The 27,413-nt window shown below is 40.5% G+C and overlaps 2 protein-coding genes across 6 annotated transcripts in view; both read left to right on the top strand.

Annotated features, from left to right (window-relative positions):
• Positions 1-638: 638 nt before the first annotated feature.
• Positions 639-20,836, top strand: TMEM52 (transmembrane protein 52; the record flags this gene model as incomplete). Its single annotated transcript, XM_080631499.1, has 4 exons — positions 639-700; positions 2,082-2,251; positions 2,892-3,230; positions 20,331-20,836. The coding sequence occupies exons 1-4, from the start codon at positions 669-671 to the stop codon at positions 20,834-20,836; spliced, it is 1,047 nt and encodes a 348-aa protein (XP_080487625.1). The 5' UTR covers positions 639-668.
• GNB1 (G protein subunit beta 1) overlaps positions 20,647-27,413 on the top strand; it is a 40,437-nt gene continuing 33,670 nt past the window's right edge. For all 5 annotated transcript variants that reach the window (XM_080631045.1, XM_080631043.1, XM_080631044.1 and 2 more), the window contains exon 1: positions 20,647-20,986. The gene's annotated coding sequence lies outside the window, so the exon portion shown is untranslated. The remainder of the gene's footprint in view (positions 20,987-27,413) is intronic.

The following is a 27,413-nucleotide window of genomic DNA, read 5'->3' as shown; positions in this document are numbered from 1 at the left end:
GTGAACGATCCTCTCTTTTAATATGACGTCGAGGTGTCATCTGCCCAAAAGCAAATGTGCAGATCTCTTCTGTGCCAAAGGATTCAGTTGCCTGAGACCTGTAGCATTCAATCCAGCAAGGTAGAGACGTGTGCTACTGTTTGGGCAGCCACACTTCTGAAATGGCATAGAAGCTGATCTCCTTTTCTGTACCGTAAGTAGATCTGATCCCCACATTTCTGACTGTATTTGAGCTATGAGAAAGTAATTTGAAAGTAACTGTGGGGCGCAGGCAGCTGTCTTAGGCTGGCATTTTCAGGCTGGCCTATGGCATTAGGTACCTTGTTTCAGTGAACTTTAAATAACTCAAATTTGTTTTTGGAGATGCCAGCATTTGTAGTTCTCTCTCCTAAGCAACAGCAAAGTACCACTTTGTAAAAACATTTATCAACTCAGAAGCCAACTTTTACAATGGGATTATTTGCATGTCCTCCCCTGGAGTAGTTTTACAACTATGAAGAACAGTCCTCTGAAAGGAAATCTAAAGGGTTTTGTCCCATGCTCTTGTTGATTCCTTTCCCTTTTTCACCTCAGAAATCATGTGAAATTTATTCCCTGTCATAAATTTGCTGTTTGTAGATATTTAAATCACTGAATCATCTGTCTTCCTTCACAGATGCCCTCAGAACATGTCTAATTGGACAAGTCTGTGGTACATCTGGTAAGTTTACTGTTAGTCTTAAGAACCCAGAATAATTTAAAAGTTCTGAAGAACAGTAATTGCAGTAGGCAATGGAAATGTTCTGCTCTTGGACAAGAGGGAGGAAAGGGCTTCTCTTCAGTGTTGTGAAAGCTGCCAGTGGGGTATATTGCAGATGAGACCACAAGGGAGATAAGGTGTCAGGCGGGTACGGCATTCGTCCAAGGAGATGTCATCTGCCCTTTCTGGGTACTGCTTCACTGCCAGGCCTGTTTGTCCTGCTGAACCAGAGAGCTCTGCAGAGCACTCAGCACTGTGGTGCCTCATGCAATTTCCATGGCTATCTCTCTCTCACGGGACAAGAGATTGTTCACTGGTTGTGAACTCCAGCCCTTACAAACCTTATAAACGGGTAAACTTTTGGCATGAGTGATTCATCTCCTGCCTAAGACAGGCATTCTAGCTACCAGAAAACTTTAATGTTGTTTTTATAGTTTACATTCTGCCAGTGTGTTAACATTTCTTAAGTGTAAGTACTACCTTTGGTTTGGAAAAAAGTACAGAACGCTACCAAGGCCATTTCTACACATATTTAGGGTGGAATATAACTCTTAACAAGGAATTCAGGAACATGGTGTCATAGTTTAAACTCAGACAGTAACTCAGACTTCAGTTGAAAACACAGCACTGCACCAACTACTAAGGAGAAAATAACTGTTACAGCTGAACCCAGGACACATGGTCTGTCACACAGTAATTCTTGTCAAGCCATTTCAACTTTGTCCTTGGGCCTGCTTCTTTACAGCACTGTGAAGCAGTTCTTATTACCTCGCCTTCTCATTTCACATCTCACTGCTCACCTGGCTCATGAGAGAGTGGATTCGTTTGAGAAATTGAGGAGTGGGAAGGTTGAGTTTCAGTTGAGAACCTGAAACACCAGCACCTTGACCTGCATGCATTACAAGTTGTTAAACTTTGTTAAACAGTAGGTAGAGAGAAAATGGTGTTTTCAAGACATACTGCAAAATCTAATTTCTGTGCTCATTTATTAATGAGCATCACATCCTAGACTTACGAAAGCTTGTACTGGCATTTCCTCCAAGTACATACCATTCTTAGAGTTGAAAGCGGAGCCATTCTTGCATACAAGTTGAAAATACAACCTAAGATAATTAACATTACTGCATCAGTGAGCCAGAAGGGATTGTACTGATGGCCACAGCAGTACTTCAACTTGTGATTAAGCATTTGTGATCGAACTTCCCAATTCAGGATCCAGAACCCATTCAGAACTAAACCTAGGAGGTTTGGCCTTTCACCCGTTTAGAGAGAAATTGCATTCAGCTCTGGAAGAAGTAAAATATAAGCAATGAAGTTTTGGTGTTCTCCCTCCTTCTCTAAGGTTAATCTTGCTGACTCTGTTCCTGCTTCTGCTCTGTGGGATCACAGCGAGCTGCATCAAATTCTGCTGCCAAAAGAAGAGGCTTCCAGTGGAAACTTTCTCTAGGCACCCTTATGATTTGACAGTTATTGCTATTGACAGTGACAGCACTGCTCATAGCACAGTGACCTGTAAGTATGTGCTGGAAGTATCTGCTGGGATTCAGCAGTGCTTTGCTATTGAACATGTGCCTAGAATTCTGTGTCCAGTCCTTGGGAAAAGGGGGACTTTCTGATGTACTCCCCAGACAACTTTCATCCCCAAAGGGTGGGCAGGAGAGATAAAGGGGGGTCATGAGGGCACCACAGTAAGTGGGTGCAGAAGACAAGCAGAATTTAACTTGTCCATGGTGGGTTACCCACTTACTTGTTGTCTCCCACACCTGTTCTTATTGCCATTCCCTCATTTTTTTTAACTTTTCTGCCCCTCTCTGTTTCCAACTATTCCAGCCACAGTTATCTGATGTGAGGAGTTGTTCACAGTTGTTCATGTATGAACCCTCTGTTACAACATACATGTACTGTGTCGAGTATTTCACAGTCATTACTGGATGTTGATATGCAGAGATATTTTTAATTCTGACTGCTTTCTTTTGGAGAATGTACGATTCCATTATAGGTAATTTTCTATACTGATAACTTTCAGTATATAGTGCATGACACCACAAAAAGGAATCCATAATTTCTTGGAGAAAAGCAGGATTAGCCCTTTGTATATCAGTGTTCCATTAAGGTGTTTGATGTTTGGGTTTTTTTATTCTCTTTTTCACAGCATATAGCTCATGGCAGTACCCTTTAAGTGCCCCTATTCCTTCGGTATTTGTGGATATGGATAAGAACACTGTGTCCCTTCCAGCTTACAGTCTCTATGCAATGGAGTTGCCGCCTTCTTACGATGAAGCTGTCCAAATGGGTAAACAACACATTGAAGTACCACGGATAAGCCAGAAATGCAATGACATCCCTGGACAGGTGACATCTGGTGGGATGAATCCCATCCAGTATTCACCTGATACAAGCAACAGATATCCAGCAACACAGGCAAATTCAGGAAATTCAGAAGATGCAACACAAGAACAGCTGCAGCTCTGTGACTCGTTTCAGATGGGGAGTAAAGGAAGGGAAGGAGAGTAAAAGTTAAGGACGACATGAAGAGTTTGGTTTTCCAAGTAGGTTATGATGGAAAGATGTTTCCTTTCATGTCCATGTAATGATCTGTCAGATAGAAGAAATGTTTTCTGTGACTGCTATTATCTCCTGGTAAAGCTTCTTCAAGGATATGAAATGAAGTAAAAGGGCAGCAGTTTAAAAATGTCTGTAAAAGTGGGACATGAATTGCTTGTTTACATTCTGATAAAAATAATAAAAATATTCCTTGTGTCCAGCATATGGCAATAAAAAAAGGCAGGGGAATTTTGCCATCTCAGGAACACACATGAAGAGTCAGAACAGTACAAACAGCAAGTTGTTGTTCCAGAACAGAAGCTTCCCGGACTAGAGTGGAAAGGGGAACCCTAGCAAGTCACACTGAATAGCCTCTGTAGTTTCTCTTCTTTTGAGAACATTAACTGCCCAGAAAATGGCTGGAGTGCAAATTGCTGCATAATGGCCCGTGCTCCTTAAACTGCAGGACAAACAAGGACAGGAAAGCCTGTGGAAGGAAATGTATTATGCTATGTTTCACAGCTAGACACAAGGAATGAGGCAGATGAGAAAAGATACTTTGTCAGTCATGAAACCCAAAGGGATTGGTTTTGAGGTTTTTTACATCTTTAAACTTGCATTTTCAAGGCCAGCTGGCTTGTGGGCTGGACCCTTTTGCTACTTAGTTTTGCCAGTTAAAGTACAAATTAGTCTCAAAGAGACACTTTCACACATGGTTAAGCATTACTAATGTGTTTCAAATTTTCATCAAATATTTCAAAGATGGCTTTATACCTTATTATCTGCTCAGGTGTCAGGGTCACAATCAGTACAGAAATGAAGAAATCAAAGATTCCTGACAGCTGTGCCATCTAGCATAAGTTATAACTACAAAATACCATAGTACAGTCTGGGCAACAGTCCAAAGAAATTACTCTTTAGAGATGATTCTTTGTGAAGTACTGATAGCAAGGATAACTGCTATGCATCATGTTGAACTAGGAGCTTGGAGTTGATTACAGTGATCTCAGCCCAAGCAAAAATATGGGCTATGAGAGGCCTTTTTTAAAATGACAGCTCTTTTCCTTTTCTTGCCCCCTCAGTATTCCAAACAGTATGAATTTTGTCCACTCCTGAGTAGTGATTTTCTTTGAATCCTCTTTAGCAAGGTGCTAATTTGTCTACCTTTAAAAACACGTGTGATCTGCAGGATGGTTCATTGCTGTGGGATTATCTATGGGATATGAGCAGGAAAGGAAGTGTTAGGTCAGAGTTAATGTTGACTGATCTTCTACTAACAAGAATATGACCAATAGTCTTAATTTTTTGCTGAAGTTGCTTCGGTAGCTGTGAAAAGGGGCTGCCTCCTGCAAACATTTAGGTGTCTGCCATTAAAAAGTACTAGAAGTGGTGGGTACAAAGTCTTGGACAGCTTTTAGAAGACTATTCTGTGGCAAGCATTACTGGAAGAACTACCCTGGAAATGAGCACTAATGATTTAAAAATTAAGATCTCTGCCAGCCAACAGGACTGAGACTAGAATCTCTGCTACACATTCATGGTGTGTGAGCTGCTCATGAGTCCATCTCCCTAGAGAGAAGTGTTGGTCCTGTGTTTAATTTAACTTGCATATAGTTTACTGTGAGGGTTGCAGGGAGAGACAGGTTTAACAAATCTGCTTCTCTTCTGTCTCATCTGTCATTCTTAATTGTACTTGTCCTGTTTTATTCTGTCCTTTGCCTTCCTTTTCTGTGTCAAGATGGAGACTAGGCATAACCCAGTGTAACTACTTGGATGTCTCTAACTGGCAAAGCAATATATGCCCAGTCCTGGGTGTCTCTGAGTCACAAATATAGCAGATCTATTTTTATTTATAGAACTTTTCCATCAGGGTAGCACTCAGAAACAAATCCTATGTCTTTTGAAGAAGAAATATCTGTTGGAGGGGAACGGCCGGGTGCTCGCTCACTAATAGAAACAGGAATATAAAACCAGGCAAATGAAAAAACAGTGACAGTCACAGGAGGGCAGGCCTTCACTTTCCTGTATATTACGCTTATATCACCACTGGGAACAGCTTTGTAACCGACTAGTTATCAGTGCTGCAAAGAGGTGAGGGTGCTTCTAAGGCATGGGTTTGCTCGGTTTTCCAGAGATCACTCAAGGACTGAGCTTGCTTGAGGAGGATGGGAGAATAATCACAACAGTTTGACTTCTCTTTCCTTCATGCTTTTGCTTACACAGTAACACTGAAGGAAGTGAGTTTGTGTGTGTGTCATTTGACACAGCATAGTGAATGAAGCACTTAGTTTTTTCCCTGGTTTCCTAGGAAGAAGGGCTTAATCTGGTGGGTTTTTTCTAACACCTAAGGAAAAGCCTTTTGTCTTGCCCAGGCTCTTGCCTTGTAACATGGTTCATTAATTTAAACATAAGCTACTTGTTAACATAAACTCCTGACCTAATCAGCCTGCAGGAACACAGAATTTTCTTTGCTTGTCAAAAGCAGTTCAGTTGGCTCCTCAGTAGTGATGTTTGAGCCCTTTATCACAACCGACTGGCTCCTCACAGACAGCTGGTAAGCAAAGCTGTCACCAGTCCTTTGTCTTTGAAGAAGCAGATTCCACCCACAACTGTTCATTATTTACATCTCCACTTAACAGGTTTCTTCAGCTCAACAGCATTGCAGAAGTTATCAAGACTAGGGGATTTACAAATTCCATTTAAACTCCTGCAGCAAAGAAAAGAGCTCTCTTCCCATCTTGAAAATAGTTTGTGTAGTAAATCCAGTTCATCAATTAGAATCATTAGTTGCATGTGGGAACACAGTGAGAAAAAATGACCCTTTAATGAACCAATGTCAGATAAAAGAATTAAAAGGGCCATCTCCTGAATCTTGGTCTAGACAAGCAACACCTTGAAAGTGTTGCTTTCATATGCCTTATATAGCACTAAATAGGAGACAATAGAATGTAAAAGAGTGTCCGTTGATCACCTGGGTCATTTCTGTTTAATTGGGTAAGTTGGAGAAAGACAGACTTTCTTGTTGTTATCTATAAAAATAAACTTAGTAGCCAGCTTTCACTCAATATATATTTTTGCAATACGATGGAAAGGGACACTATGAGCTCCTAACCCTACTGTATGGTTAGAATGAACTTGTTTGCTTTAACTGATGTTTCAAAGGTCACTAAGCAAATCCAAAAATGTGGAATGGAGATTGATGTTCTGTCTTCATAGCTCTGTCTTCATTCTTACTGCTGTTTTGCATTAAGTTTCTCTCTTGACTTTTGCTTTGTGTTCTGCAAAGCTTTGTTTACTTTTGGTGTGGGATCTGGCTTTGTAGTCCTAGAAAACTTGCTTTGTTGTTGATGCTCTTACTGAGGCTCAAAGAGTAAGTGGGATACTTTCAAAACCTAGACATTGTGTTCCTTTGTATTTATTCTACTGAGCATGTACAAGGGAAAGGACTACTCTTAATATTTACTTGTTCTGATTGGATATTGTGATTTGAGTTTGCTCATTTGGCACTGCTCATCATACAATTTTGCTTCTCTCATTTATCCAAAATGATAATTTTGCCAGTTATTTTCTGTTGTTATCCTCTGGCTGGGTGAAAGAGCTTATGATGGGGAGATGTACTACTGGAAAAGTTGGTGCTTACCTCACTGTTGGCAGCTTGCAGTCTTGCCTCTCCTCTCACACACACATGCGCTCATCATGAGCACTTGTGCTCAAAAGGCAAATGCAGACTTGGAAGTAAATTGCCTCAATAATTCAAACGCTTTATAGCCCAGAGCAAATTATGCCTTGGCTCTGTCCTGAAATTCAGGTTGCATATCCCTTTATAGCCAAACTCATTAACAATCTAAGTAAAGTGGTACATCTATAATGGCTCTTATAATCGATGCATTATAATCTTTGGAGAGTATTAAGTGCTAGACCTGAAGCATCCAGACTGGAGCATCAATAGGGATCTGGACACAGCAAGAGAAAAAACATTTCTTTTTCTGCCTTGTGGCTGCCTTTGTCTGTGTTGCTGCCCCCAGATAGCTCAGAAGGAGGTTTGGGTTGTCTGTTTACTGACTGCCATTCAACTTCACCAGATGCAGTTTTTGAAGGAAAGGAATCACTGTCATTGCCAGTCTGATGCATGGGACACTCAGACACATGTAAAAAAATTAAAAAAAAAAAAAAAAAGGAGAATTTTATTTTCCTGTTTACTTGGAGAATAAAATAGCTCTCAGGGAATCACTTTCCACATTCTTGCTCTCAGCTGTCTCCTGGCTCTGATTCTAATTACCTGTCGGAGCTATTTTTACTCAAGAGCCATTTACTAATTTTGCTGCAAAGAGCAGAGGTTCTTTCCTTTACCCACAGCTAAAATTCAAACTCTGAGAGAAGCCTTTGAATTCTGTTCAGGGCAGACTATGAAACCAAAGTATCACAGAGGAATTGTGCTCTATAAAGACAATAAATGTTTTATGAAATATTACATCCTAAGGTTAAATTCAATGCACACACACACACATGCACACAAAAAAAGCTTAGGTGCAAACCCACATCACTGGGAAAGCATTTTGTTCTGGTCAGTCAAAATTTAGAATATAAAATACCAGAGCTCTTTTTATCTTACTGGGGGTGGGGGGAAAGGAGGCTGTAGAAAAGAATGAACCACTTCCAAAGATTTCCCATCCTTTTGTGAAAGGCACTTGGAGAAAAGAGAAAATAATTTTCTATTTCTAATCTAGAAATGCTTTAACCTGCATTAAAGTTTTTAATTTTTATTTCCTTCCCCCCCCCCCCCCCCGCTTTTCCAAGTAGCTCAAAAGGGAAACAAAAAAGGAAGAGCCTGATGTTGTACATTGTTTCTTCTCTTTCCATGCTAACAGTTTATGACACAAGCTACTTCATTCCCACATGTAAGGAAGTATAGTCCTGAAGTATTGCCCTGGGAAACACAACTCAGCTACCTGCTTTGCCAGACTTCCCAAATGACACTGGTCTGTAAAACAGGGACTGTCTTACCTTACAAAGAATTTTGAGGATGAATACACTGAGCGTGGGCTGCACTGTCACAATGAAACACAGGTACAATCAGAGCATGATGAACTTTGTGTTGGACATGAATTCCAGAAAAAAAACTCCCTGCTCCCTCCCTCTCTTAAGGAGCGAATCTGGAGAAGAAGCTTGGGCAAAAGTGTGAGATTTAAGAATAGCCTCTGGACTTCAGGTGCCAAATCCAGCCACTATTACAACATTCCGAATTAGAAGCAGCAGCTGGGGGCAAGAAATTTAAAAGATAGGCCCAGGATCTGTGTGAGATGCCTGATGAGGTGATAGTAGGAGTCTTGCGACAGCAGTTTACTTTACAAGACTGCTGATGGGATCAAATGTTCTGAGAGATACCACCACAGATGTAAATGTGAAAAAGAATGCTACTTCTCTGTCAGTTTGTACATGCACTTAATTCCTATAACTTCAATTTCTCTCTTGCTGAAACTTGGTCTTTGTTCTGTAATCTATAATCTTTTGGTCTAGTTCAGAAGTCTCTGTAGTCTGCTTTCCACTCTCTCCACACTTATCAGATCAGATGTGGCAAGAAACCTTGCTCAGCTCCATGGAGCAAGAGATGCTATCCTTTTTAATCCTGAACCACTCGCCAAGTGGCTGCATCCCTTGCAAAAAGGCAGTTGTTGGAGACACACCAGTGTTCCATGAAGAAAGCTTCTACTTTCTATTTCCTTCTAGAAGTTGCTCTGCACTTCACATAAGGTCTAATCAGCTGTTTTTAAAGGGAAAATAGCTGTGATTAGGTAACCAGAAGGCTATAAAATAAATAGATACATGTGTATCTGGAGAGCTTGTCCCTCCTACCTGTTACTCTAGTTAACAGAATATTCTGCTTTCGTCCACGAGATGGGACAAGTGAGCCCGAGTGGCCTGTAGGGATGTCGGTTTTCAGACGCGGTGCTGGCAGGCAATGCGTAGGTCGACTAAATTGTGGGATTATTTGGAGGAAAGTTATACACTTATATTCCTTACTTTGAAACTGCACATTTAGAGTAGACTTTTTCATCTTCATAAAAGGTCCCTCATACCTGCTGTAAAACACTGAAACTCGACTTGGGCCAGATGGGGAGCAAGCAAGCTTATATTGTTATTTTTTCACTGTAATAACTCAAGAAAATGTCTGTGATAATGGATAGGGCTAGCTTTCAACTAGAACAGCTTGCTCAGGGCTTTGAGTTCTTCGAGGATGGAGATGCCACTGCCTTTCTGAGCAACCTGTTCTAGAGTCTGACCACCCTTAGAGTAAAAGCAGTGCTCTGAATGTTTGAGTGGAATTTCCTGTATTTTGGGTTGTTCCCACTGCTTCTCATCCTGTCAGTTGATGCCCACCTAGAAAAGTCGGCTGTTTTCTGTCACCTTCCCATCAGGTATTTACACATATTGCTAAGATCCGTCCTGAACCATCTCTTCTTGAGGCCAGAGAATCCAAAGCTTGCTCATCCTCTCCTCATGCTAGATGCTTCAATCCCTTTATCATCAAAATATTTAATCTCATCTTTTGTCCAACTTGTCTAAGTTGCTCAGGAATTTTCACCTGAATTAAAGTGTGATATTTCATGTATTTCTCCTGAATGTGGGCCTAGGATAAGCAATTCCATAAAGCAGACCATGGGAAATACCACATGGGACGGATACCTAATCATTCTGTTTACCTCCTCATACTGTGCTGGCAGGCTGTAAGCTTTGCTGGTGCTACCTATGCACTGTTTCTTATTGAACTATGTAGACAAACACTGTATCATCTCATACAGGGAGAGCTCAACACAAGCTTGTGATTATAGCAGACAGCTCGGGAAGCTGCTGGTCTGTGTTCCAATGGTAAGAAAATTGGCAAAATGAAATCAAAGAACAGAGGAGAGAGAGCAGACTCATCTACATGAACGATTTAATCAGAAATGGATAAGCTGCTTGAAAGCAGAAAAACAAAAAGCAGTCTTCCTATTGCTTTGCATGGTGCTTAGGGGTGGAAGATGCTACATAAATACCCCTCCTGTGGGAGATTGTGCTTTAGAAGTACAGGAGATTGCCTGGATTAAAAAAAGAACATAAGAAATAATGCTCTTTCAGGCCAGAAAAGGAAGAGAGATTTTCTTTCCTTTCTCTAGTTTATCTCATTGTCACTAGCAAGAGAAGCATATTTCATCAGAGCATGCCCTTGCCTCCCACAGGTTTTAATCAAAATTACTCATTATTAACAAAAAATATCTGCCCTTGATGTTTTTTCTAATATAAAGAAGATAATAAAAATATAAAATAATATAAATTTGCCCTAAATATTTTCTTCTGTATTGTTTTTTGTATTTATTTTGTATTATTTATTTTTATTGTATTTATTCTGTATTGTATTCTGTATTGCGACTGGTGATGCTTGCTTAGGTCTACTCCTTTCAGATAGCCATTTGGTGCCTGTTTCTTTTGTCTATTTGTGCAGTCACATACCCATGCACCCAGGATTTCTTCAGATGTCCAAATTGACTACTTCACGAGTCTGAAACAACATTCAGAGAAATGAAACTAAAAAGAAAAAAAAAGGGGCTGTTTCTTATCAGTCTGGAGATGGGGTGGGGGATGGAAGAGGCAACTGCTATGTCCAAAAACTAGTCAAACTGTTATTTATGAATTCACAGAAACACATGCATCCCTAAGCACAGGTGTGGATGCAGAAGGGTCTTTCTTCAAACCCTGCATGTCTGCATTTCTAGTGATTCACATCTTAAGCTGTTGCTACATTGTCTTGAATTCAGGGAAGGCTCCAGCATAAATCTCTGGCACAGGAAGTTCAGCTTCCTCTCCAGACTTCCTTCCTCCACCTCCTTATATGCTGAATAGCAGGGAACATATTTAAGCCTTGCCTGTGCTGAGTGAGAACTTAAGACTAAGTAGGGCAGTTTGTGTTTTACCCAATAACTTCAGCTGACGTGTCCAAGATGGGCAGTGCACAAGACAGAGGTTCTTAATTTTGAGATTTAATCCTCAAATTATCCTGAACTGTTGAGTTGCGTTTTGTAACTGCCCACAAAGCTGTGCCTAGTCCCTAAAGCAAGTATTGTCAAAATGGGTCATAAAGATGACTTACTGGCATTCAATCCCACTTCCACAGTGAATTAGGCAAAACTCTTATTGATGACAGTGGGGAAGTTAGCCATAATGTAAATCTGCTACAACTGCAGAATAAGAAAAACTATGGGAAACTAGGTCTGGATCAAGTTAATGCCTAGGCTATTCCTACTTTTAATGAGCTGATTTCACCTCCTACATTTTTATCTAGTCTTCAGTGTCCTTTAAAAGCAATTTGTTAGATTCCAGGCTGAGGGCCAGTCAGTCCAGATGTCCAGTTTGAGCCTCAAAACAACTTGAACTACATTTTAACTCAACTCTGGAAGTGCCTGTTAAGTATACTAGGAAAATGATGATGTTCAAAATGTGACAGTGTTGAAGACCTCTGAGCCCGGTCTGTCAGAAAAAGGCACTACTTTGTGATCCTTGCTCGGATTGCAGAAGTGATACAGCCACAGTACCGAAGCATGGCAATACACTGATGTAGCTTATGATGCCTTCAGATCAACAGGTAAATTCCAAGACCATCTCTGGGATGTGTGGCTATGCTACTAGTGTTTCAGTGCATGGTGAATATATTTGCTACAAGAATGCATTCTTGCTATAACAAAACTAGCATGCAGTGTTCGCAGAGCGTGTATGGCTAAGTTTTACCAGGCATAGTTTAGTCCATCACCAACCTACCTCCAGAACAGAACATGCTATACTGGGGAAAAGAACAGCAGCAGCACCTGCTTCAGTACCTGTCACCAGCAAAGCTGGAATAGCCACTATACAGCTGCAATACAGACCAGGGAAGACAGGCCTGCCCAGCTTATTGCTCATCATGGGATCCAAAGTGCAGACTACTCTGAGCAGTCTACTAGGAAGAGGACTGTCAGAGAGCCATAGCCCTTTTAGCCCACAAGATTGAATCTTTCTATTCCTAAGATTCCCCCTCACTTCTCTGCCATACATATGCTGGCAGAAGTTGAGCACATAAATCTGGTTTTAGCTGTAGCACAGGCTGAGCAAGTGTATTACTGAAAACAAGCTAATGCAGTCCATACAGATAGAGCAGAACACTGCCCTTGAATCGTATCTGACATCTTTCTTGTGAGATACGTGTTACTAAAAGGCAGCCTTCCACAAGGCTGGCAGAAAGTCAAAATCTGAAAGCATAAAGGGGGAGTCACATCTGCCAAATGCCATTTCTTGCTTTGGGAAGCAGAGAGTGTTTAAAATCCATACCATGTCACCTGCTGATTCACACAGGAAAAAAATAATACAGAAAGAATCACTGAGTTTCAGTCACTTTCAGGTGCTAAAAGTAACAGATTAATAAACAATAAATAGGAGTATTATCAATAACAAATGCCAAAGGGAGATGCTGTATCTAGATGTATATCTGCTGACTAGTGCATTTTAGTAAACCAGAGAGTGCTTTTAGCTTTGACTCCAATGTTAATTTTGGCAGTTGAAAGAGGTTTTATTAAAGTACTAAATTGTCATTCCTCTTTATTTGTATTACATTTGTCATGAGGATTAAAACCCCAATATAGAACTATGGAGAGATGCAAAAATTGAAATGATTAATCTGATCCTAAATAAATGAAACTCACATTTTAAATAGCGAGAAGTACATTCAGTTCTTCAATGGCCTTGTTTTTCAAGGTTTGGTTTTTCTCCAAGGTGCTCTTTTTAAATCCCTTACAAGCTCAGTTTTTGGTAGGTACATTATGATTGCAGCCCATAATCACTAGGACTGAAAATTTAAGCAAAAAGAGAGGAATATAGAGGAATGAAACAATTTGATAACTTTTTAAAACCATTAAATTCAAAGGAAACAAACTGTTGCCTTTGAAGTACTCTCCAGTAATCTAAGCTGTTCAAAATACTGCAGTAAATTCACTTGTTTGAAATCGTCACCATACTTTTTTGTATTTTTTAAGTAAGGGCTGAAGAGTATATTGATATGTCAGTCTTGCATAATGCTGAGTCTTTTCCAGGATGTTCTAAAGCTTTCGAGAATCACTGAAGTTAGTGGAGAATTTTACCTACTTGCAGCTAGGATCCATAACCTCAAAACAGGACACACCAACAATTCTCTAGATTGTTCTGCTGCTGTTATATTACCAATGCAAATCCCTCCTGGTACCAGTGTGGGAGAAGTCACAAAAGATACAATGGTCTTTATGTTTTATTGGATTAGCATAATACACATCAGTAATATAACACCATAACTCGTCCTAAACATACATAGGCAATATTACAGCTCGGTTGCTAAGCTTTTGTAGGTAAGAAAGTTGTCAGCATGTTGCTCACAGTATAATGTAAAACCTGGTTTCCAGCTGTTAGAATTCTCAAGTAAAAATGTCTTTAACCAAGCATCAAAACTCAACACATTATAATCACCTACAAATAGAATTTATTATCAGTTTCAAAACTAGTTTGTTCAGTTAACTAAAAGTTAAAGGTTTTTGGACAACACTTGGGGTTTTTTAATGTGTTTTCCTCCTAGTTTTGTGTTTGTTCATGGAGACTTCTTACCACTGGGTAAAGCAGGCAGTTTATGTTACTTTGACTATCTACTTTTTGAATGTGTTCCTTGACCCTCTAGAACTTGTTAGTCCAAATCTGTTTGTGTTTTAAGGTTTATCAAAGTATTTCACATAGAAATTATTTCTTCAATAAATATTTTGGCTTGACTAAGCAAAAATATACATGTAGAGGGGCCTTTATTTTTCCCCCATTATGTGTAATTGTCTTTGTATAAAAAGTCAGTTTTGCTTACTGTTTATTTACTAAAACATTAATTCTTCCCAAGAGAGGAACCTCCTACTGGCTCAGACACACAGAGATATTTCCACATGCAAATCTCGCAAAATACAAGAGAAGGGTTTAACTTTTCTCAGCCCGTATCCCTGACAATGGATTTTGAATCCTATTTCCAGAGCTGAGAAGCAGAACCCAGTAACGGCAACAACAATAGTCACAATTTCTTCATCTCTGCCAATCCAAGAACCTCCAAGAACTTTGAAAGTGTTATTGCATTAAGTTTTCCGATACCATTGTGTGTTACTACGTCCATTCCCCATTGGCACATATAAACCAAAAAAGCTAAACAATTCATTCAGAACCAGCCTCCACAGCTAAGCCAAGACTAAAACTCAAAAGATTAGAGTCCCCCCTTGGAACTTCAAGCATTTCTTCTTCAGGCAGCCATAACCCATCGATTTTGTGCTGTATGGAAGAACTATCAACAAGATTGCTCTGAAGGCAGGATAAACTGTAAATGGATTTTTCTTTAAACAACATAACTGATTAAGATAGCAAACCATGTATTAACACTCCTGGAGGGAGCTGAAGAGATATAAGGATAGTGGAAGCATGGATAAGAAGAAAACTGAAGTCATATTGCCTTTAAAGTAAACAACGTTTATAAACAATGGTTGTCACCAAGAAGATGCTGAGAAACAGTATGTGAAATGCACAACATGGAAAGGTCTATATTGTATACAAATGGCACAGCCAACATAGTTTTTAGTGTTATCAATGGGAGTTATTTCCCTAAGAAAAGCAAGCCAGCACCTTGAAAACAAAAGGATACTTCATGGTTTTCAACATGGAATTCTGTATCAAGCTGGTTTGTGGATATTGAAGAAACAGTGGAATGAAGTAAGTTATGGCTCTGATTTTTTAAGTAAAGTTGTTAGAAACTATGCATCTTCCTTTTTATCCAGTGCTGAGTAACTGAAGCTGCCCAGCTCATAGAATGTAAGGCATGAGTTCTTTTTCACCTCTCTGTTCATGTTCATGACAGTATTTTCTCTTGCATTTCTTTTATAACCAGCTTAAGCATTCAAACATGCACAGTGAAATTCTGGCCATTAAGACAGGTAAAACTTCTGCATATCATGTGTTTATGTAACTTAAATTCTACTCTGAGCTCTCAGAATAGTACTGCTTGGTCTCTGATAATCAGGCTATACTAACGAGGCAACTATCTCTGTCAGTTCCCTTGGGTAGTGGCTTGAGAGGTGTTTCACTTTGTGTGTTTTGTTTGGTTGCTTAGAACCATGAATTTTACAGGCACAGTTTTTCTAACAGGTGCTCACAAAAAAGGGTTTTGGAGAATTGGGATTTGTGCTGACAAGGGGGTTGAGATTTGGGTATTTACTGTAACAGAATCCCAGAGGTCACAAGAAAGTTCTCTCTACTTGAATTAGAAGACACCTCACTCCTGTTCAAAGGACATCAGTTTTCAGCAATGCAGGAAGTGTAGGCCTTCGTTGCAGGTTCTTTCATTCTCAACAGCAACTGAACAGCAAGGTAGAGAGGGGTCCTGAGCACTCACAATATGATTCCATTAGTTTGGAGTTTCACAACTCAGTTCTGTAAAGAAATTTCCTCCCTTTGCTTCTCAAATGGTCTTAATTAATTTCTCAGACTAATTCCTTCTGCTGTGGTGAGTAAGGAAATGTAATATGCAGGTCTTTCTCAGAATCACTGTATCATTTAGCCTGCCCAGGCTGGGTTTAATGTACCATTAAATTTTCCAGGTTTTCTGTGCAGTGCTTTCCTGTCCAAGACTAGCACAGCAGGGAACATGCTAAACTAAACACACACACAACTAAACACATACAACAGACTGGCGACTCTTAATTGCTTCTCTCACAACTTTCATCCCCAGCCATGTCATTTAATCATTTTGTATCTTCACTTCCTAAAGCTCTTAGGGCCACATGAACAACAGCCTACATCATCATGCAGTCTATGAATAACCCCTACACACCTTATATAACATTCACACAGATTTTTCTGGAGCTGCCTCTGAAATAATAAGATTAGCATGCACGTTTTATCCTTTGAGTTCTCTTCCACTGCAAGAACAGAGTGGTTGGTCTGAATTCAGCTGTCAGTTTTGCTTGATGTGGATGACAGACGTCTACCCTTTTTCAGTCTATCCTTTCATCACTCTATTTTGCTCAGTTTCAGTACAATTTCCCCAATAAATATTTACTTCTTAAGTACAGGATGTAACCGTTACTGAATTGACTAATTTTATTACCTATTACAATTAAATTAATGACTACTCAAATTTCTAAGCATGCCTTATCCCTTTCCTGTATCACAAATAGGCTTTGTCTGACTACACATAGATTCTCAAAGGATGGTGGTACAAGTCCCCCAACTCCAACTATTTTTTTCTTTGTGAATGCCCTTTTTGTTTGCTGGATTCTGGAATCTGCAGCAGCACTGAAGCTCTCCTTCAACTGCAGCAATGAAATAAAGTAAGGCTCTTTGAAAGAATCAGTATTTGCAATGTTTGGTAGCAGCTTCACCAGGACGTACAGCTGTGCCCTTCTTCCAAAACTGCCATGTCAAAGATGGAAGAATGTTCCACAGGAATCTGACATGTAGCTAGTTGAGCAAATCCTTGTACCTAGAGGTATTTCTTGCAGGCAAACTTCACTGCAGGTTGGATGTGTCCGACATCGTGGAAACTTTAGTAGCTAGGCTGAATTCTCAATGTGGATTCGGAATTCTCAGCATCTCCAGGGTACCAGTTGTTTTTCTGTTAGTTGCTCAGTAAGACAATGATCCCCTTGAGGAAAGGTCTTTTAAATGGGGAAATATTAGGCATTAGGCTTTTGCATGATGCTGATTAAGCAGTTTGAGCAATTGAAGTGCTACTTTAAATATTGCTAACTTAGAGAAAAACCTACAAGCGTGCAGTTGGTTATGCGCATGTGTGTGTATTTATACATACGTGTTCACATGTTGTAGAATCTGATTTTCAAGATTATTATAACAACGCCTTTTGTTGCTATTATAGCTGCAGAACAGGCTCCATACAAGAAAACTGAATTCCATTTATTTGCTTTTAAATATTTGTACACTTACTCCTTCAGTTCTATCTCAGCTCTGAACGACCTATACTCAGTACAAGGTATGAGATTTTCAAAAATATGTTAATACCTTATGTTATATTCTCCCCTGTTCCTAGCAATGTTTGTTGTGATTCAAGCTATGCAAAGCCAGCTGTTTGTTCCATGCCACATTCCATCATGCCCAAGTAGGGCAGACCCTTTGCCAGGAGCACCAAAGGACTTTTAAAAGCCAAGCTATGGCTTGCCAAGTTTAAAGGTGCAGCAAAAAATGTGAATTAGTGACACACACTTGAATATGAAGGAAAAAGAGAACAAGATCTTATACAATCCCCAGCACATGGAAAAGAGCTCAAATACAATTCTGATTGTAGGAAAAAGCACCAAATCCCTGTTCTGGCTTTCTCAATATGAGTTTGTATAAATAGAAGGAAAAAAAAAAAAAAAAAAGAGTGCTTGGTTTGGTAAGTGTACAAACAGGCTTGGACCAACCTTAAAACAGCCATACATGTTTCAAGGTTCGAATTACTCCCAGCACAGAAGATCTGTTACTTTGTTGAACAAGTATACATACAGATTACAGAATTACATACTTGTATTGCACTGTAAGATTGTATCACATATAAACTATGATACAATCCTGCAGAGGTGAGACAAAGCTTCACAGATCTGATTACCATGACACATGCGAGAAGACCAGTTATGTCAGAAGCATTCCAGGACTTTCACTCACTGGAAGTGCTACCCTGCTCTTAAACAACCTTGGCAGATGAGGGAACTAAAATGGCATTTTTGGTTCCCAAGATTCCTAAGCCTGTATTTCGCAAATATTTTAAAGCCTCCATAGCCTTTATTTTTACCTGCTGACAGCAGTCACAGTCATGTAACAGTGAAAGTGGAGCCTGAAAGCTAGGAAGCAACTTCTGATACGTAGGCAACCAGTGGCTCTTCTTAAGCAGATGCCCTATTAATCAGGAGTTGGTAAAAGCATAAAACAATGCGTGGCATAATTGTTCCCCATTTGGAACAGTTTCACAGTAATACTGAAGCAGCCATTTTTCATCCTAACAACCAATTTCTTTGTATTCCACAAAAGCCTTGAACCAATAATTTTTCACAGCCTCACTACCACTGTGCTATAGTGGTGCTGTAACGCACAGGATTTGAATGGCAAAGCAGCCTGCAAAAACAGGTTTTCCAGAGGCATAGCAGGTATGTCAGATTCCAGATAGTTTTGCCATTATGCTTGAAATAGCTGAAGAAACACGCCAACTAGTGAAATTGTCTAAAGATTCATCTAACTTGGTATGCTGTCTATAAAGAGCTTAGTAGCAACTGATGGAGAAAAAGGTCTAAGAAATTTTGCAACTGAGAACTATGGAGCAACCTGCATACATGAGAGGTTTTCTTTAGATCTAAAGCAAGCTCCAGGAGAAAAATGGCTACTTTTTTCTTCAGCTGACCTAGTCCTAGGATATATGGAAGCCTCACGTTTGAGAAGTTCGATTATTTAGTGGAGTTGTGTGAGCTACATTTCCCATCTTTTTCAGGTATTTTAATTTGCTTTGGCTACACTAGCTACTTCAACCTGGACTAACAAAAAACCATAAAGATTTGGGTTTGTTAGTTATGTATATTAGGTCTCCAGCTATTAGCAGATATTTTCAGCTAATTTTTTAGTTACAAACTGTATTTTTGTAATATACAGAAACAGATAAACTCATACATTGAATAAATCCACTCATTTATGGTAACTTGCATTCTTCCATTGAATACTGCAACCTAGGACAATTTATGTACCTATGCGCGCACACACACACAAAAAGATTAAAAATGAAAAATAAATTTAAAAAATAAAGATAATGCATATACAGTAGCTTCTAGCACAGGACTATATGAAGACATCAGAATTAAGCACAGCGTTGTACACAGTTATGTCACTCTTCTGACAGGTTTTATAATGCAGAAAACTGATTTGTCCGGTGAGGTTTTGAAAACGAAACTAAAAAGCTCCACCCGCCCCACGTGGAACAACTCTCCACTCTGCAAACAGCCTCTTCCAGTCTTCGTAATTCCTCTTCATACTAGCAGTATAACTATGTATCAAATTTTTCACTGGAGAATTAGATATAATTAACTCACTGGATCAGAAATGGGAACTACTGCAATGTTGTACTTTTACAAAAGAACAGGTGTGGTGAAAGCATTAGTCTGTGTTTCTGTGATTCTAATCAACATGTATGAACACATTTAGCTGGTCCAGTTTCCTTACCCAAATTCCATGGATTTTAAGATGTGGCAGAGTACAGACTTATGGAGAGAAATTCCCTTTAGCTCTTGTAAAACAGAGGATGCATAAACAATAGAATGTGAGAGATTCCTAGGGAAGGATAAGTTCTGAATTGAGAGTATTTTTTGGGCAGATGGGAGGAGAGAGTTTAGGTACTGTAATTATCCCACAACTAAAAGCACGTAAGAGAATTATAAGGAAGAAAAGCAGTAGGTATTTTTATGATAAGGCACGTCCAGTGGGAAAAAAGCATGCATGAGTTTATTATGATATAGTTACTTTCTGTAATTAAGTTATAATATTGCAGTATGGGAGTGCTGGTGTGAAGTGATTCCATCTTGATAACATCGGTCCAGCCTGGCTTATGCGAGGCCCAGGGTGTAAAACAGAAATGGCATTTATATGTCTGTATTCCTTTATTTTTTTATTTGATTTTCTACTTTCTGCAATCCCTTCCAGAGCCGTGATAGGTGCTCATCCTGTGAAAATATTAAAAGGCAGATGTGGAGACTTTGGCCATGTGTGCGGCCTTACAAGCAACGCTGGAAAAAAAAAGAGTTGTAAGCCTAAAGAATCGCCACTCGTCGAGCTGCTGACGTAAAGACGGTTGTATGAAGACATCTGTCCCCCACTCGTGCTCGGCAGCTTTTTACATTAAGCGCTGTCTACCTCAGGGAGGGGTGCCTGCTCTCCTCCCGGCTCTCCTGCCTCTGGGGAGCTCTCTATTTAAACAGCGTCGCTTGTGAGGCGCTGTTTCAGGTCAGTCTTTTGTTCTCGACAGCCTTTTACGCGGTTGCGGCCTGGGCGCGGCGGGGTAGAGCAAAAGCGAATCCCCCTTCCTGCTTTCGCCGGCAGCGCGCGGCCTTTGTCCGCCCTGGGGGCGGGATCGCCTCAAAGCGGGCAGCGGCGGGAAAGAGTCCGCGCTCCCCCTCCCCTGACTGGAAGGGCGCTGCCCGCCCGGGAGCGCGCGCCGGGCCGCGGTCCCCTCCCGGTGCAAAGCGCGGGGCCTCCTGCGCTCGCCGTCGACGCCAGGGTGGGGCGGTGCCGGGGGTGGGGCGAGGAGCCGAGCCGGGGTTTCCCGGACGGGCAGCACGGGCGGGGTGGAGGGCGTTTAACCGCGCCCAGGCTGCTGCTTCCCGATGGCTGCGGGGAGCTGAGCGGGCATTCGGCGTGCGAGGAGGAGTCGAGACCCAGCGACACCCACCTCCCCCGCGGCGCTCCCCTTCCGACGCGACCCCGCGGCCAGCGTTGCTGCTGCCGCTGCTGCCTCCTGGACCAGTCGGGTAGAGCGCGGGCGGCTCCCGTCCTTGTCCGCCCCCCCGCTTCTTTCTCCTCCTCCGCCCCCACCCTTCCCCGCCCCAGTCCGGCGGGACGCGGGCAGGAGCCGCGGGCGACGAACGTACCGGCCCGGTTCATGAGCTGCGGCCGGAAGGGCAGGTAACCGTTTGAGGGGGCAGAAGGCGGCGGGTGGGGCGTGGGGAGCCGTACCACAGCCTCGGCGCCTTCCCGCTGCCGCCCGGCTCGCCAGGCCCCGGCCCCACCCTGAGGCCATCTTCCCTCCGGCGGCGGCTCTGGCTCTTTCTTCTTTCTCTCCCCTCCCCCGCTCTTTCTCCTCGCTGCCGCACTTCTCCTTCTCCTCCGTCCTCCCCCTCACGTCCTCCCCTTCCGCCGCTCCCTCGGCTCTCGCGTCGCCTGGGCACCGGAGTGCCCCACCCCCGCCTTCCCCATTCCCGTTCCTTGGCGGTGCCCTCTTCTTCCTCCTTCTCTTCCTCGCCCACCCGTTCCTCGCGGACCCCGCAGCAGGGAAGGGCGGGCTTCATGGTTTGTCCAATTCTTGGTATGGTGGGGTTGGAAATAGCCCCCCTCCCCCGTGGTTCGCCACCTCCTCGGTGCTCCAGCTTCCCCTAAAAAAGAAGTGTGTTTATAACTGAAGGAGGAGGGGAAAAAGGTGGGGGTGGGACTGGTTTTTCTCTTGAAGGCTTTAAAGCGAAAAGGGAGGAGACCTTGGATCTTGCCGGGTTCCATTTTTAATTATAATCATTCTGTAGTGGTCTCTGTTAGAGGGGCTGAGATGTTTTTTGGCACGCGTTGAGACACAAAAGCCGAGTTTCGCAAGAGATCCAGCCGACAGAGGGAATAATTTGGAGAGATTCAAGAGCGAGCTATGGTGTTGTCTGCTGTAATGGTGGAAAACTGATTAAGAGGAGACGGGGGTGAGATAAACGGGGTAAGACTGCTTCCAGCAGCCCTGTCCCGGTAAGGGGCTTCTCAGGTCGGGCTCCTGCTGTGTGTGCTGTCGGCGGGAAGGGTGCAGGAGGTTTTGTTCTCCTTAAAATCCCAACCGAGGATGGATTTAAGCCTCATATTTGTTGTTCTCCCATGTATCACGGTACTGCATATTTTTGTGTGCCCGTGGCAGCGATAACGAAGATCATGGAGGGTGCTTGCTACAATAGAAAAATGGAGCTTTCTCCTCGGAAACGTTGTTAAAAATATTATTTCGATTCCCAGCTCGTTATTGAAAGGCTATTTTTATTTTCTTTTTTCACACAGGGGATATTTAAGGTGTAGGATTTATAATTCTACAGCTTTGCAGGAAATGAAGAGGTGTAAAGTCTTATGTGTAAATATGAAGGAAAATCTTGTCCAGAAGAAAATCGAAATAATGAGGTTGTTGTAAGACATCAATTATCATTCCTGGAGATGAACTGAAATTTTAACGAATGTGATATTTCATTATTCTCCAACAAAGTCATGGTTTAGGCTTGTTGCTTTAAATAAGGCATCCTTTCTAGGATGCCAACTGCCACGTTATTATGTATTGTCCCCACAGCAGAGAATAGGAGGAAAGGCTGTAAATGTAAGACTTCAGTGATTATTGAAATAGCTTTTGGGGATAGTTGTCTTAACTTGGAGAGGTGATTTAAGACTGAAAAATTAGATGTTTTGCTGCTGTAAGATATCCGCACCTCATCGTGAGAGGTTTATCCCCTGTTCTAAGCTGATCTGCTTAAGGCAAGGATGTGAATCAAGACAAAATGCTGTCGATGTGGATGTGAAATACATGGGAGAAAAGGAAGATTATACATTAATGCCAAAATTTGTTCTAAATGTCATATATCAGAGTTTATTTTTTTCCTTTGTAGGCTTTAGGAGAGGAGAAGGGGTGATAATAGTATAGTTGTTTTGGTGGCCGTAGATTAGCCAGGGTGTGTGTTTGATTTTCTTTTTTACTGTGAATGAATGGGTCTTTCTGTGCCTGGGCCCAATAGCTGCAACAAGATGGCGTTTGCAGCAAGGCAGCTCTCATTTTTCAACTCCTCCTCACCACAGCTTTGCCAAGCTAGTTCTTATTTCGTAATTGTATTTTACATTTACTTTCTCGTTTTCTTTCCTTTCTTTGTTTTCGGGGGTGAGAGAAGGAGGAGTGTTTGGAAGACTGCTGCAGGAAATCCGTGGGTTTTTTTTTTTTATTTGTTTTTTAAATAATTAATTTTTGCGAGCTTCTCCAGATAGGAACTAGGTGGGAGGAGTAAATAGTTTTATTGAAATGTTCATATAGGCTCTTACTGGATAAAGGGGTGACATGATTTTCTCTTTTACCTTGCAGTGCCTGCTTAATACCATCAAAATGTTCTTGGCTTTTATTAAGCCTCTTGCTGAAAAACTATTTTAAACCTAGAGCACAGGCGTACAAAAACTCTGCTGGGGCTGTGTAGTGTTGCTGGTTCTCTATAGCCAGGTAATCCTCAGAGCCCCTGCAGACAGCTATCTTTCTGTAGTACAGATGTCTCCCATCTGCTTCAGAATGTTAATAATTTGTGGAGGCTTTTAAAACTGGAATTACCTGGAATTATTGTCATATTCTAGGTAACTGTTCTTCTAATGGGAAAAAATGAGAGAGGTTTTGGGGATATCATACCAGTTCTGTGTCTGTGAAGTAGTGTTTTATAATGACATTACAGATGTCTAAAACCTTTTATGTGTGTTTTTTAGTATCTCAAGAAAAATGGACTTTCAATTTATAACTTTTATGACATTTCGCTATTACTCCAAACTTCTTAACTTTGGTAGCCTAAATAGAATAGCTTGGATAATACTTGATGTACTAGACTCAGGATTAACACATTTTCCAGCCAGAAAAATAAGAAATGCTTGTTATGTCTCCTGTATTAGGATGACCTCCAAACCTTTGGTAATATCAACCTTTTTAGTACTGTTTGTCTGTGACTTAATGTGTAATCAACTGCTTGTTAGTTTATAGTAATGGCCCAGCTGTAGTTCATACAGAAGGAAGTGGGGTACCAGAACAGCCGATTTGCTTGTGTTGGGTTTTGGTTTTAATTATTTTCTTAAAAGCTGAAATTAGCTGAATGCATTTTACTTCTCTTATGTCAAGAACAATTTTTTAATCGAGAATACTCATCCAATAAGCTATTAGTTCCACTTGATGGTACTTTCAGTGAGCTGCTAAACTTGAAACTAGTTGTACAGGTTTTTTGGCCTGTCAGCACAGGATCAGAAAGGAGCACTGTGAAGAGGGGTTCCTTATTCAGTAAGAGAAATAGGAGCTGCAAGGACTAAACAAGGATAAAAGCAAAGTCAGTGCGTAGCAAGCATCCTACCATGAAATCTTCAGCAACATGTAAAGGTAGAATTCCACAGTAAATATTAGCGGAACATACATATCTCATGCATATCTGAAAATGTTGTATTTGGACTTAATGGGAATTCTTTTTGTGTAAGTAACCAGTAAAGTTTTGTATAATTAGGAAGTATGTAGAATTTTGTGTAGCATTATTCTTAATATAATTCAAGAATAAACACTTTACAGCTGTTAAAAATTTTAAACCTAGAACAATTAAACTAGTAGACTTAGAGTAAGAAAGTTCTTCAATTAAAGGAATTACTTTCAGGTTCCTTTTAAAATTACAGGGGAAATACCTGTTTCGTCTTTGTTGGACTGTTTGGACATTGTAGATCTTAAGCAAGGTCTTGCTGGCTACAGTATGTAATAACTTCCTGGTGCTCTGGGGGCTTGGATTTGGTCATGTGGAAAAAAACTATAACTGTTTCTTCTCAAATAGTTACTTAGCTAGGATTTTTCAATCAATGGGAAACTGTGCCAATTCATGTGAAACTCGTGTGGCTTTTGCAGTTTCTGAGGGTGCCTAATGCTGTACCTAGGAATGTAAAGGAACTGTTAAATTCGGCTGGTTTTGTAGTTATTGCAAAAAAAAATTGGGGTGGCTTGCCTTCTGTGAAACCAGCAGTAGATTTGTCTTCTGTATGTCAAGCTCATGTTCTAGTCACTGAATTGGATTAAATTCTTACTGTCCATGGATTTTGGCTCTCGGCATTAGTGGATTGGTAATTGATATCCTCAATTTTAATATCCAGTTTTAGCCATATGGCATACCGTATTGTTTCAAGAATGGCGTTTAGTGCTAATTTGTTACTGGCAAGTTGAAATGACAAGTCATGCATTTAAGCGGTTAAATTATGCTTAGGTGAGTTGTCTTTGGAGGCTTTGATGCCTATGTTCATGCTAGTATTGGGAGTACTTTTGTTTTAGTGTTTATTTGGGGGGAGGGGGGGAATCTGTAACCTTGAAAGCAACTAGTTTGTTTTATTGAATGTTTCTTAAGCAAGTGACTGAAGATGAAGTGGAATTTTTAAGAGAGGCTCTTCATTGCTCCAAATGCAGACTCAAAATGAAAAGAATACATATTCTATTCAAAATGTGGTGGGTTTTTATTCCCTCTGCCCCTCCCCTCTGCCCCTCTCCTCTGCCCCTAATAGGTTTTGAAGTAGAATACTGCATTTTTATTGAAGTACTACTGGAAAACTCAGTAGAAAGAAAGGAGTTGGTTAGCCTTTGAATGAAAATGCACATTTAAGAGTGGTTTTGGGAATGTAAAGATCAGATGTTCTTGGCCTGTTTGGTTTTTTTATTTTTTATTATTTTTAAATTTTTTTTATTTTTTAATTGCTGTCCTATACTATGTTCTTTACAATTAATATTTTAAGACTATATAAATTTGTGTTAAATCCTAGTGTCCATTGCATTTATTAGAGTGATATGTGTTATGATTTTTTTTTTTTTAATGTAATGAGCTATTTCTGCTTGTCTGGAAGACTGTACTTGGAAACTTGAGTGTACTAGTTACGTGTTTGCATTGCCCAGTATCTTCAGACATCCAAGAGTCTTTCTTGAACCCAGCTTCAGCAATGACATGACAATATTCATGCATGCCATCTGGAAGCAGCTAAGATAGCGTGATGCTTGCTATATATATCTTACACTTGGTGTTACTGGGGATGCTGTAATTAGATGTCTACATGGTAGTTCGTGTAAGGAAAAAAAAATAAATTTGGGGGCATCGTGGGAGTGTATAATTTGTGGGGAGTCTTGGAAATCCTAACTTTAAATTCTGTCCAGGATTTTCACCAGTAGCCTGAACACTCAGTTGTTTGGCTATCAAAATTTTAAAGTGGTAGAAAATAAGGATCCCATCCAAAATGTTATATGTTGACCTGGTTATTGATATTTTAGTTCACTGAGGATGTGGGGAAATGAGGGGACACAGGAACAAGTGTTTGAGAAAACAGTTTTGAAGACAATACTTCAGTTGCTTCATTAAAATACGTATTTTTATTTATCAAATTGATTTTGTTTGATTGTCAAATCTCTGCAATTTTGAAAGGTTTTATGTGTAGAGAAGAAATACCTTCTATATGTTATAAGGATTAACTGACTTGTAACTAAATATTTTCTGTGTTCTTACAGTGGTTTGAGGGAGGTTTGCCTAAAATTTCTTTCCAGTTATGTTTATTGTGTTTTTCTCAGATGAGAATATTTTTGGTGTTGTCTTGAGAGCTGCAGTACTGCCTGCCAGTCTTCCAAAAAAGATATTATCTGCAATTAGATTCATTAGATGATTTTCGTAGCTTTATGTAATGCAGTCCTATATTAAAAACTATGTAAAGATTTTTATGACTATTTTCAGCTCTTTCTCTCCCCTCTCCTCCTCCCCCCCCCCCAGCAAAGAGATGAGAAAAAAGCGCCACTAAACCCAAAATACTCCTCTGGAAACTCCTGCGTGCTGTCTATCACAGTAGTTGTGAATATTTTACCAGTTCAGGTATCAGTGATGATTTTGCTCATCTTTATTACAAAATCTAACTGTATTGACTATGGGGGCACTAAATAAGAAATTTTGCAAGGCTTTCTGTATGACTTTCAGAAAGACAAGCACCTACAAAGTTGTCATCACCGACCCTTACTGCTTGTTCTTTCTTCTGCTGCAGTAGGCTCAATTGCACAGGTTGGTGCCAGTTGTTTTCTTTCTTTGTAAGAAAGAAAGAGTTTCTGCTTAGCTACTGCAGGTGAGCTGTTAATTCTATACATCTTTATTTTCTTACTGCTTTTCTGGCATTCTTGCCTCTCTTGGGCTAGATTTACGGAACCATTTTAAAAGTCTATTCAGTAATATGTGCTTTGTGTTCATCCTGACATTTTAGGATTTATTGAAATCTGAAAATAAAGAGGTCATCTAAAATTATTTGCAAACACATAAATTGAGAAGCTGAAGGGGTTTTGTTTTGAGGTCTTTTTATGAAATGTTGAAACAATTTTCCAGTGCAGCTCTGACAGAAGAATTTCTAACTATGCATTACAAAATTGCAGTTTGACTTCCATGGAAACTGAAATGTATGTGCCTGGTATTAATGGTGTGTGCCTTACAGTAAGGACTTTCTCAGTGGGACATCCATGATAACACAAGGTATATTTAAGAGGCTTCTTTTGCTGAGGGTTACTGAGCAGGCTGTGGAGTTTAGAAATGTTTTTGGAGATTATATA

This window comes from Psittacula echo (genome assembly GCF_963264785.1).
Source record: "Psittacula echo genome assembly, chromosome: 17".
NCBI lineage: Eukaryota > Metazoa > Chordata > Aves > Psittaciformes > Psittacidae > Psittacula > Psittacula echo.
Note: the sequence above shows the minus strand (reverse complement) of the source record. Positions and strands in the feature narration are given on the sequence as shown.